This window comes from Harpegnathos saltator, unplaced genomic scaffold (genome assembly GCF_003227715.2).
Source record: "Harpegnathos saltator strain DR-91 unplaced genomic scaffold, Hsal_v8.6 scaffold26, whole genome shotgun sequence".
NCBI classification, from domain to species: domain Eukaryota; kingdom Metazoa; phylum Arthropoda; class Insecta; order Hymenoptera; family Formicidae; genus Harpegnathos; species Harpegnathos saltator.
Window position 1 is genome coordinate 718,487 of NW_020230050.1, and position 12,256 is coordinate 730,742.

Here is a 12,256-nt window from a genome sequence, read left to right on the forward strand (position 1 = left end):
CAACTTTTTTTAAGCGTGTATTTTCTTACTTTTGACATAATCCATTAAGGTGCCCATGACGAGGTACTAGGAAAATCTTAAGCCAGAGCTGTTTACGATGTGCGCTTAGTAGCAGCTACCTCGTTTAGTATGTTTTTACCTCGATGGTTAAAAAAAGCGAAACAAAATTGTTGATTTATTAAATCGATCTGAGTTTCATTAAGCATAACTTAATCATTTTAAGGAATGAAATATGTATATAGAAGGAATGGAATATGTATAAATTAAATTTGAAAAAACTGAAATGTAAAATTTTTACTAATATTTCTTGATAAATATTTACTTGAGATTACTTTTTCCAAAAATTAAATAAAAGTAATTGCTTTTTTGATTCAGGCAGCTCTGACGTGAGAAAAGTTGAGTAATATAATGACAATAACTTATCTAACCGCGTATTTAATCAGTCTAATTGATTGAATCGTATAATTTGTGTCGTCTTTTCATGTTACGTAGCTTTTGTTAGTAATCGTCGTCGAACGTTATAGACTAAAATCTCATTGAATGAATACGTCAGGTGTTGAACATATCGGTATTCGTTCGGTGCTATCTCGTTTCTTCATTGAAGATACTAACGCACATATCTCGGTAACTTTGGCATCCTTTCTTCAATCATAGATTCATCATTATCAACTGTCCGTCATCGCTTCATCCATCTGATGAATTGTCCTTTTACTACGCTCTCTAACATAGCTCTGTTGGCCATTTCTTAGCGTTTTCTGCGCCTGATATATTGGCTCGTACTCCCTCAATTGCGTCATGAAACCTTCGTTAGGATTTATGCAAAATCTTCTTTGTTGCACTATCGCATACGCCTGTCTAAAGAACGTTATTGTTGGTTATACATACTGATTTATCATGAGTCATGTGGGACGAAAGATTAACACGTTGACTGCTACGGAATTTTTCACGATTCCGGTCTAAAGAGCCAATTTGATTTAATCATGTTATATTATTAAAAACTTTAATAATAGTAATAATAAAAAAGCTTAAAAAATATCTTTTTTTAAAAAAACATTTTTTATTCTCTTTCCTGAGGCCATCTATTCATATTTACACTGTTATGCTACGAGTTTCCTCGTAGCTGTACAAATATGGCAAGTAATGAAGGGACGAGATAACTCGTAGTTAGGCGTCCTAGGCAAGTAAACAACCTACGAGATATCTCGTAGTTGGCAGTCAACGTGTTAATTGACAGGAAAACCGTGAGCCACTTTATATCGAGAAAGAACTTACATCTGTGAAAGACCATACGTTTCCATCAAATACGCCAAGACTAGTGCAGCAGATCTCGAGATGCCAGCATTACCATGCACAAGGACCTGTCCGCCAGAGTTCAGCCCTTCATCGATGAACGTCTTGACGTTTTGGAAGTGCTGTATGATATTTTCTGTTGCGGTGTCAGCAATATTCAATACTAAATATCTGTTAAGAAAATACACAGAATAAGTTACCAGAATGTGTAAGATGAATATCATTATATCTTTTAAATTTTAATTTCTAAACAAATAAATAAAGGACAAAAATGTTGATTACAGATATAATTTGTTTGTATCTAACAATATATATTATTATATACATATATGTAAATCAACAAAATATCAATTGTAACATTCAGATAATTTTTTGTGGTCATTTTTATCTGGAATTATTAACATAAAATAAATTGTCAAATTATAACTGTAATCAACATATTGATATATGTAATCAATCTGTATTTATTTGATTTCAATGAAAGTTTTATTATTATTTGGATGGATTTGTTCTTTAATTTTAATGTTGTACACTATCTCAGAAAAAGAAATACTTTTCAGTGGGGTATATCAAATAATTTAGATTAACTTTTATAAATACAAAATTTATCAAAATACAAAATATTAATTCTAGATATTCGATTAAATGCGACATTTTTTGTTAAGTTTATATTAAATATACTAAAGATGTTTTTTGTCAATCAAATTTATATCAAATATATTAAAAATTATTTAAAATATTAAGATATAATGATTCACTCTGCATAGTTGATAAAGATCAAGAATAAAATGAAGTTGTAATTCTATGTACAAATAAGAATGATACAGAAAATATTACAACAAATCTACTTATTACTAGCGTTATTATCACCGTTATTATTTCTTGATCGCATACTTGAACTTATCGGGGAAGTTGGGTCTGATAAAGTTTGCCTCTATGTCTTGCCTGACACAGACTATGTGAGTTATTCCATGTTCTAATAGGCTGTCCAATTTGGAACGACTGGCAGCACTGTATGGACCAAGAAATAAGCCAGGTATCACTTCCTGTATAATGGACAGAATTATATTATAATTAATGGTATATTCTTGGCTTTTTTAAGTAGAAGTAAATGGAGTACATTTATTATTTAGCAGTTACCTGCATTTGTCTCCTCATTGTATATGTCCATTCCTTAGGTCCATGTATGGAGGATGCAGGTAATTCTGGATAATCCTGATCAGTTCCTGATTCTTTGGTATTTTCCTGCAATATAAACAGATACATCAAACTGTTATTATTTCTGTATTACTGGATTAAAATCATTAACCCTCTATGGACTGAATTTTTGTTTTAAATATAAAAAAATTTATGGAATGGAAAATCAACAATTATAAATCTATATATGCAGATTTGCCAGTTTAAACAATTTATATTGTTATTATTATTATTATTATTATTATTGTTATTATTCTTATTTATATTGTTATTGGTTATCTCAGAGACATTATATAATTAAGATATATACGTCTTGTGAAAAAACTAAAATTATTTGGTAAAATGTCGATATATTAGCATGTAACCTGAAAGTTACACAGGCCCATAGAGGGTTAATTAGATTCTAAAGTTGCTGAACTTATTTAATCAGCTCTTGATTTATTAAAATGATAAAAAAAATTACCGTTATCAATTAGCATTATAAGTTGATGTAGTAACTATTGCTCTAAACTTTGTATCTCCTGAAAGTCTTATAAAAGTGAAGCAAGAAACTTCGAGACAAATTTGTGTTGTAAAAGTCAGAATCTAATCGAGCTAACGAGGAAATTATTCGTGAATGAATCGCAATGTATCTAAGTTTAATTCAATTTTAAACACAACATAACCTAGCGTTATTCGTTATGTTAATTTTGATATGTTAATAAATTATACCAAGCATACTTCGTTGCTATGGGAGCTTTCATTATCCACTGACAGCATCACCAGCGATATTTTGGTCGTCAGGAACCGAGAACTTACAAGAAAACAAAGTCACAGAAATGTTTTTTCCCTGCACTGTCAATCTCACTGCCCCTTTTTCGATCAGGATATCCGTTTTAGTTTAGATCACGATGCCGTTGTTTTGCTCAAATTTCCGTCTTCTTTGTTTTCAAATTGACTCGAATTTTTATTTTCTCTCAATCTCCGAAAAAATTTTGCGAGCGTACAATACAACGTTAATTCAATTTAATTCAATTAAATATATGGCTCTGGACAAATTGGGGTACGTCCACACGCCATTCCCCAGTTCAATTCAATGTTCGGTCGCGGACATGTGTGCTCGTTTTTTTGCAACTTTCGGAACGCATCCCGACTCGAGAAGAATGAGAGTCACTGCCAGGGGGTACAGACTCTTGAAAAACGAGTGCCAGGCGTCATCTGGAGCTGTACGGCTGTACCCGGACGTTGCTGAACTAAAATGGGTCAGGTGACACGGAGTGAGGATACGCGGTAGTATTCAAACCCCTGCAGCCGCGCACTTTCATATATATACTGTTTTGTGCAAATATGAACACAGAAAAAGAAATATTTTTAATAAGTATTTTACAAAACTTTATTTTTATGTCTACTTATACATGCTAATTAATCATTATTTTTGCCCTATTAATTAGCATGTATGAGTAGACATAAAATTAAATTTTATAAAATATTTCTTTTTCTATGTTCACATTTGTACAAGATTATATATGTGCATATTGAGTTGTGTAATATATATATAATTTCAAAATTATTAGGTAAAATGAAATGATGGAATTTTTATGTCTGTATAATTTTATAAAATAATTGTATAGAAAATACAAAATTATATATATCAGCGGCATACAACTATATACAACTACACAACTCAATATGCATATATTAGAAACAATATAAATATAAAACTACATATTTATTACAACTTTTATTTTGTATTTTTTTATTACCTTGTTTACAAATATTATTTTAAATGGTTACAATATTTTTTATAATAAAAGTAAAATTTATTGCATTTTTTACATTATTAAATATATTAAATTTGAAATATATTGATATATATAATAGGATGTTACACACAGTAAAATAAGATTCATTTATATATAAAACATTGTGCAGATGTTTTCATTAGTGAATAGAATTTCATTAGTGAATGAGAAAAAATGATTTTTTTTTTTATAGAAATAATATTAACATAATAATAATGAAATGAAACATACTTGTGGAGAACATTTTTAATTTATCGTCAACATTTGGAAGAAAGTCTTCTGTATATTTGACATGTCCTTCGTGATGTCATCCCATGTATTCCCACATCGCAGTCTGTTGATCCTCTGATGCTAGTGATAAATAATCCTCTTCTTATTGTGTAACATCTTCCATTGTGTCCTCAACCCAGGTAGCAAACTGACGTCAAATGACGTACTAATGACGTCTTAATGACGTCTCTAACGTCAATAAGACGTCATTAGTACGTTATTTGACGTCAGTCTGCTACCAGGGAAGTTTCTTCTTAAAACATAGATTTTTTCTTCTTCATTTTTTCTTGCTGTCTCTTCACACATGTTTATGGGCAGTGGCACAAGAGCAGAATTGTTTGGAACATTTTCTACTACACTAACATGCTCACAAATATTATCGTTATCGTTAATATCAACATGCTGTTCAAAATTTAAAGGCAAATGTAATGTTGGTACAGCATTATTGATTAGGCGTCGCCTAGATCCATAAGGCTGTACTATATTTTCTGGAAAATGTTCTGTACAGATTCTCAATTTGGCCAATGTTTATTTAGGCGCACCTATAATATCACAAATTACATGAAATATAAGAAATTACATGATATGAAACAATTATGAAATATTAAAAATTACATTAGAAAAACGAGAGCATTGCAATGTTAAAAATAATCATGGATATCTATATATAAGATAAAGAAAATATGTTTAAATTAATTAAAATATATTTAATAAATTTTAAATAAAAATATTTACTATTAAAAAATTGTCATTGCATCTGTTTAATACTTACCGATCAAATCAGTTTTGCCTATAGCTGTTAGCTAATATTCCCTTTTCGATGCATCCTCTGGGAAGTGATGTACTGATATTTGAGATATGGACTTACATTGCGGAACACAACACTTCCACACCATCTTGAACACCATCTTGAAGAAATGTACCTAGAAAATTAACGTTGTTACTTATATATAAAGTAAGATATTAATACAAAATAAAATATATTAATTAATATAATATTAATTAATAAAAAGACAAAATAAATCATGAAGTAACAAGCACATTCTCTCTCTTTTCTTTATTTTCTCTAAGAAATATTGTTATATTAACATGTAATATTAAAAGAGGTAGAAAACTGACCAACTCAGTAAATAATTTGTTAACAGTGTAACCAACGATTGGCAATAAATTTGAGCAGAATATGTTAACAAATTGATAGATTTACAACATCTATAATTTACTATTATTCTTTTTACCAAACCTGCTGAGAGACTGACAACACAATAACAAATAGACAATAGGAAGCAAGCAGGATTTGCAATATGTTCCATTTAAATATATTGAAATAACAGATCTTGCTCGATTTCTGACATCAATTTGTCATATTCAGTCATCAGATCCTGTGATATTTCTACCATTAAACTGCTGATAGAATCTGTAGTTTACTAGCAGAAATATAATCTGATAGCAAAATTTGATGACAGCATAGAAATCAAGTCTGTCGTTCTAATATACTTAAATACTACATAACATATAGCAGATTCTGCTCGTTTTTCACCAATCTGCTGTTACAATGTGTGAGCAGGCTCAAAAATAATAACAGCAGATTAGGGCCGTAAATAATTTTATATCTGTCGACACGTCACATTTGAATCTGTCGCCAATTTATAATAAGATTAATTTTATCTATACATATATATACATAAATACTTACGTAAATGTCAATATTATGACGCCACAAGCTCTTTGTCTTTCGTTAGTCCTTCTTCTTTCTTCCTATAACACTGAAATGCTCTTAGGTTTGTTCTTTTTCCATACTTCAGGACTGAACTCTGTGAAAAGTGTACACTGAAACGTTCTTTCTCTCGGAAGTGACGTTAGACTTGCTGTTCTTTTTCGAAGTGCAGTTGTCCTAGGTCTGAAATAGTTCTGAATTCGCTGCCCCAGGTCTTTAGACAGTACAAGAGTTCAGCCATAAAATTCTAGCGGAAATTTCAAATGAAAAGTCTGCCGTACTACGCATTTTGATGAAGAATAAGAAAGAAGAACGAGAAATTAGTAAGTAAATACATCTAACCTAACCTTTTTATCAGCCTTCTGAAATAAAATTACGTGTTTTTCTTAAATATATAAATTAGTTCTTCTCATTATTCTACGTATAAAGAAATATTAATCGAAAAATAAATTTGAGATACTTCCCAGTAAGCAAATTGCCCGCAGAATCCCAGCAATTTGCAGTAACATTGTATATAACGTTACGAACTACATATTTCAAAACATTACATTATTGAACATCGTAATAATAATATTGTGTTGATAATTTTTTGTTTAGTGGGTATATGCATAGAAACAATAACACGATGGCAGAAAATCAAAAGGACAACATTGGACATATTTCTAAGGATGACATCGGTAATATAATTATCAACAAAGAGGGATGTGTCACATGCACTTGTGGAGGTATGAAATTAATATATACTTATACTATACGTTACGTTATACTTTACGTTTTGATATGTAAATCGATAATTAAGTAAATAAATAATTGATTTTAAGAAAACTAAATTTATCTTATTTGCAGATCTGATATTTCAACTGCCTTACAGTGAAATTAATTTTACATGCGATACACTACAATGTACGGTTGCAGACAAAACAATATTTATAGAATTGCATGAAAATGCAAGAAATATACCTTTGAATAATAATATAGCTCAAAAACCATCTCAAGAATATAATAGAAAAGAAATATTTTCATAGAACGACGCAAGAACTAAGTTATTTTTAACTTTATATAAAGAACACAAAGAACTATTGGCAACTAAACATAAATTATTATGGCAAAAAATTGCTGAACTTATGCAATCACATGGATATAACACAACAGTTTCTCAAGTGGAAAATAAATTTAAATCACTTGAAAGATCCTACAAAAACATGATTACAAATAATAAACAAACTGGTAGAGGACGCGTATCATGCACATATGAAACGTAAGTAATAATTAATTTTACATTTTGTAAAAGACTTAAGCACGTAAAAAACATATTGTTTACTTATTACAGAGAATTGACTGAACTATTGGGATATAAGCATAATATTGAACCCTAGCGGTAACAGGCAGGCAAGGTTTAATTTTAAGAGAAGAAATACGAGCGAATACATTCACGTAAATATCATAATAGACATTTTATTTTTTTAATTGAATGTATACAATATAAATTTCAATTAATGTATCATACTTAAAATATATTCCATTACTGTATTGTCATTAAATAGAAATCAATTATGTTTGTGCAGAATTCTTTTATATATTCATTATGTGTATTTATTTAGATCTAACAATGACATTAATGTAGATGAGCCATCTAATTCAAACAACACCATTTTAAACGACAATACTAGTTATCTTGCCAGCCAGCCCAGTACAAGCGAAACTAATATCCATCCAATCAATACAACTGATATCAATACAAGCAATAGAACCGATACCAATATAACTCAAAACATTACACAACAGATTACACAAACATCAAACAAGATTTCTAGAAAACATATGGGTACTACTGGCAGATTGTTGCAAACGTGTTAGAAAACACTTCAAGATATCTCAAATAATATCGAAGAAGATAGAGCGGCTAAATTAGACATATAAAAACAAATGTTGGCTGAATATAAACATATGCGCAATACATATACAGAAAGTTTTAATAATATAAATGACAATTAAACACAGCAAATATAATAAGGGAAAAGAACAATTAAAAACAGCAAATATAATAAGGGAAAAGAAAAATAAACTTTTAGAGGATCTTATTTTAGAATTAAAACATAAACGGAATTAATACATTTCACATATTTGTTTATCAATGTATCTATTTAGTGTTTATTATATTTTTGTTACATATATTTTTCTTATATTTTTGTCACGTGTATTTTTGTTATACATACATTTAAATACAAATAATATTCCTTTTAAATTATTTTTTCATTGTCAACCAGTTTTTTTTCTATATTACTTATAAAAAATCCATATTATAATACATTTTTGTACATATTCTATAACTTATTAAAAATTTATTTTGTATAAAATTATAAACTCTTTAGTTTACAAATAATTGGTGGCATATTTCGTCACGAATGTGTACTCCAGTTTCAATCTCTCTTGGTGCTATATCTATCTCGGTATGTAGTCTTTGTGCTTCAATGTCAGGTTGCTCGTCATCTATAGGTGCTTCGAAAATTTCTAAATCGTTTGCATTTGCTATATTATGAAGCACGCAACATGCGTGTATCACACATGTCATTCGTGGTATATCTCGCAGTTTAAAATGGTACAATTGCCGAAATCGTTGCTTGAGACATCCAAATGCATTTTCAATTATGACTCTACAAGAACTTAATTTTTGGTTAAATGTCTTTTGCGCACGTGTTAAATGTCCATTGTCCCTATAAGGCACAATCAACTGTTTTAGACAAGGATACGCACTATCTCCCAACAGGTGATAATTATCTGAAAAGTAAGTTTATTTAAACATCAATTGTTATTAGTTTATACTTTTATATTTTATAATTTTTCAACTAACTTCCACAGAGTTCATGCAAATCATTGCGTATTGGTGAATTTTTAAATACTCTTGCATCGTGCACCGAACCAGGATATCCAATAAATACATCCATAAATTTCATATGATGGTTAACTGTTCCCTGAATATGTAAAGAAAAACATTGCTTCCGATTAATATATGATTCAGGATCTTCTGTTGGCTTATCTATTCTAATGTGGGAACCATCAATAGCGCCTAAAACAAATATCAACGTATGAATAAAATATTTTTAATATTTACATGATAAGAAAATGTAACATTGAAATATATATATATTCATGTCATATATGGAGTAATTGGTATATAAATATATAACATTGCAAATATAATATAATAATTATAAAATATTGGTCAAATTCAAGGATATGGTCATACGTCCCCCTCCTTGTCCAACAACTTTTGTATGAAACTTTTTTCATTATTTCGCTCACCGGTCGATTTATTCTCCATTAAAGGTTAAAATGGTCCACCCTGTATATAAGTGAAAATATATATGTAAAAAATTTACAGAATCCCAAAAAATGAAGAAATGCGAAAAAAATGGTTTCACGTTATTGGCTGTGATGTATTTTACAAAGGAGCAAAAATATGCAGTGACCACTTTACAAAAAATGACTATCATGAAATGAATGAATATAAACAAAATAAAATATTGAGAAAGACTGCAGTTCCATTAATTTTCGCGGAAGAAAATTGGTGAGAATGTTAAATTATAAATAAGAACATACATATAATAATCTTACGGGAAGATGCAATAAATCCATTACATTGAAATATTTTGTTTTGTAGTAAACATGTGGAGGAGGATACAGATACCAATTTAAGCACAGATATAAATACAAATATAGCAGAAAATAATGACATAGACAATGAAAGAAATAGGTAAGAAACACTAAAGATACACTAAGATATACACCTAAAGGGAAAATAAAGTTATCGTAATATATAAGATAAAACATTAATGTATGTGAATATTTTTTGTTTTATAGTGAAAATACGAGTAAGAATTCCATTACGGACACAGATGCAGATATACATACACATGTAGCAGAAGATGTTAATAACATAAACATCCATAGCAACCACAGTAATAATCACATTAGAAAAAGGTGAGATATCTAAAGATTTAATAATTTTTAATTATTAATAATTTTTTCTATCGAGTATTATTCCAACAAATTATAAATTATCAAAATTTTATTTTCAGGAAATTGTCGCAAGAGAATTTTAGAAACTCAAAAATTAAAAAAATATTTGTAAACACTTCTAAACATGCTACAAAATGCTTCTGTAAAACAGATTTTGTGTCTGATGCAAAATGGGAGCAGTTTGTAAGATATGCGTCATATATTCGAAATGAAACAAAAAATATGTGGCAAAAGAAACACCGTATGCAGAAGAAAGTTTTAACTTATAAAGATTTGCTTCAGGACCTGAAAAGTAAAAACTTTATAACAAATAATGGTATACATGCAATCAAAGTAAGTTGAGTTTAGCTATTTTCCATTCGCAGAAAGATTTGAAATTCACATTGTCCACAATGTTTATTCTTTTATAAGAAAGTTCATGATAACTCTCCAATCACAATGTGACTTCATCATAATATTGACTCTTATAGAAAGGTCCATGATAATGAAACAAATGGTAGAACAATACTTGATTTCTACATCATGTTAAAAATATGGTATAACAAATGTTGTGCGTATACATATACCCTCTCAATCTACAAATGCACTAATGATGTTATATCTTCGTTCTAAATAAGTTATTATGTATATGTCTATGCGTACAACCATTTGTCTCCTTGATTTCTTCTGTTTTTATATCTATATTTTGTACTTCCTTTTTCTTTATTTAGGATATATTGTCACCTGTTATGCAACAGTTGCTACTTACAATGTTAAATAAGAAGCGAAAGAAGTCGTTCCCCGAAAGTTTAAAAAGTTTTGCATGCACGTTACATTTTCATTCGCCTGCAGCATATTTGTATGTAAGAAAAATGTTTTTACCTCACCCCAGTACACTGCGCATGTGGACGCAGACAATTCGTAGTAATTCCGGTATATCTGAACAATCGTTTAAAACTATACTCGATAAGGTGCAAAATGCTAGAGAGAAAGGAAAAAACTTAGTTTTCAATATAACTTTTGATGAAATGAATATTAAGAAAAAAGTTGATTGGGACGGCAAAGAATTACACGGTTTTATTGAAACGGGTATTAAAGATAGTAAGTCTGACAGTCTGCCATTTGCTACCCATATCCTTCTTTTTATGTTAGTGTGCATAAATGATCATTTTAAAATCCCAATTGCATTTTACGTTATCGAGGCATTAAATGGTAAGGAAAAAGCAAATTTGTTAAATAACATTTTAAGTATTCTCCATGAAAAAGCAATTTACGTTGTTAGTATTACATTTGATAGAGCAACTTCTAATATTGCAATGTGCGAGATACTAGGCGCACAGTTAAAACACGTCAATTTTGAACATATTGTTCCGTATTTTAAGCATCCTATTGACAAATCTAAAAATATTTATATTTTTTATGATGCATGTCACATGTTGAAGCTTGTGAGGAATGCAATTAGTAAAGGGGTTATTAAAGATAAAGACAAAAATGTAATAAGTTGGAACTTTCTGAAAAAATTAGTAAATGTGCAAACTGTGGAAAAATTACATGTTGCCAATAAAATGCGAAAAAGACATATACAGTTTTTTAATGAAAAGATGAAAGTTAATCTAGCAGCATAAACATTAAGTAATTCTGTGGCTGATGCATTGATGTTTTTAGAATATGAATTAAAAGAATCAAGATTTATAGGAGCTTCAACTACTGCAACATTTTATAAAACTTTCAATGACATATTTGATATCTTAAATTCACGTAACATATACAATAAAACTGAAAATAAACATGCAATAACAAGAAATACATTATGTACTATTAAAGATAAAGCTAAAACTTTTATGCATTATATTGCTTCCTTAACAATAAATGATGTTCCCGTATTACAAAGCATCCTCAAAACAGGTTTCATTGGATTTATAATTAATTTGCAGAACGTTATTACATTAGCAGAAGAATTATTTAATGTAAATGCAATAAACTTTCTTTTTACTTATAAATTATC

The 12,256-nt window shown here is 29.3% G+C and overlaps 3 protein-coding genes and 1 long non-coding RNA gene across 7 annotated transcripts; 1 reads left to right on the forward strand and 3 right to left on the reverse strand.

Moving 5' to 3' along the window:
- Positions 1 to 341: 341 nt before the first annotated feature.
- LOC105183972 (serine/threonine/tyrosine-interacting protein) lies at positions 342 to 3,564 on the reverse strand. Of its 3 annotated transcripts, none has more exons than XM_011142461.3 (5): positions 3,199 to 3,564; positions 2,431 to 2,535; positions 2,185 to 2,336; positions 1,273 to 1,461; positions 342 to 855 (listed from the first exon to the last, which is right to left on the reverse strand). In XM_011142461.3, the coding sequence occupies exons 1-5, from the start codon at positions 3,244 to 3,246 to the stop codon at positions 666 to 668; spliced, it is 684 nt and encodes a 227-aa protein (XP_011140763.1). In that variant the 5' UTR covers positions 3,247 to 3,564; the 3' UTR covers positions 342 to 665. The 3 variants fall into 3 exon arrangements, with proteins under 3 accessions (XP_011140763.1, XP_011140771.1, XP_011140781.1); XM_011142469.3 differs by having other exon boundaries at positions 3,208 to 3,563; XM_011142479.3 differs by lacking the exon at positions 3,199 to 3,564 and adding an exon at positions 2,951 to 3,151.
- Positions 3,565 to 4,352: 788 nt separating this feature from the next.
- LOC112588647 (uncharacterized) lies at positions 4,353 to 6,367 on the reverse strand. Its single transcript, XR_003112980.1, has 3 exons — positions 6,232 to 6,367; positions 5,311 to 5,461; positions 4,353 to 5,080 (listed from the first exon to the last, which is right to left on the reverse strand). It is a non-coding gene; the product is annotated as an uncharacterized LOC112588647 (long non-coding RNA).
- Positions 6,368 to 6,398: 31 nt separating this feature from the next.
- On the forward strand, positions 6,399 to 12,055 carry LOC112588645 (uncharacterized). Of its 2 annotated transcripts, XR_003112979.1 has the most exons (10): positions 6,399 to 6,575; positions 6,850 to 6,977; positions 7,099 to 7,510; positions 7,583 to 7,686; positions 8,993 to 9,037; positions 9,112 to 9,336; positions 9,635 to 9,820; positions 9,914 to 10,006; positions 10,114 to 10,233; positions 10,332 to 12,055. XR_003112979.1 is itself a non-coding variant. In XM_025299294.1 (9 exons), the coding sequence occupies exons 6-9, from the start codon at positions 9,654 to 9,656 to the stop codon at positions 10,612 to 10,614; spliced, it is 663 nt and encodes a 220-aa protein (XP_025155079.1). In that variant the 5' UTR covers positions 6,399 to 6,575; positions 6,850 to 6,977; positions 7,099 to 7,510; positions 7,583 to 7,686; positions 8,993 to 9,037; positions 9,635 to 9,653; the 3' UTR covers positions 10,615 to 12,055. The 2 variants fall into 2 exon arrangements, 1 of the variants encoding a protein (XP_025155079.1); XM_025299294.1 differs by lacking the exon at positions 9,112 to 9,336.
- LOC112588646 (protein ALP1-like) lies at positions 8,591 to 9,609 on the reverse strand. The gene is made up of 3 exons (XM_025299295.1): positions 9,556 to 9,609; positions 9,104 to 9,319; positions 8,591 to 9,030 (listed from the first exon to the last, which is right to left on the reverse strand). The coding sequence occupies exons 1-3, from the start codon at positions 9,572 to 9,574 to the stop codon at positions 8,621 to 8,623; spliced, it is 645 nt and encodes a 214-aa protein (XP_025155080.1). The 5' UTR covers positions 9,575 to 9,609; the 3' UTR covers positions 8,591 to 8,620.
- Positions 12,056 to 12,256: the final 201 nt, after the last annotated feature.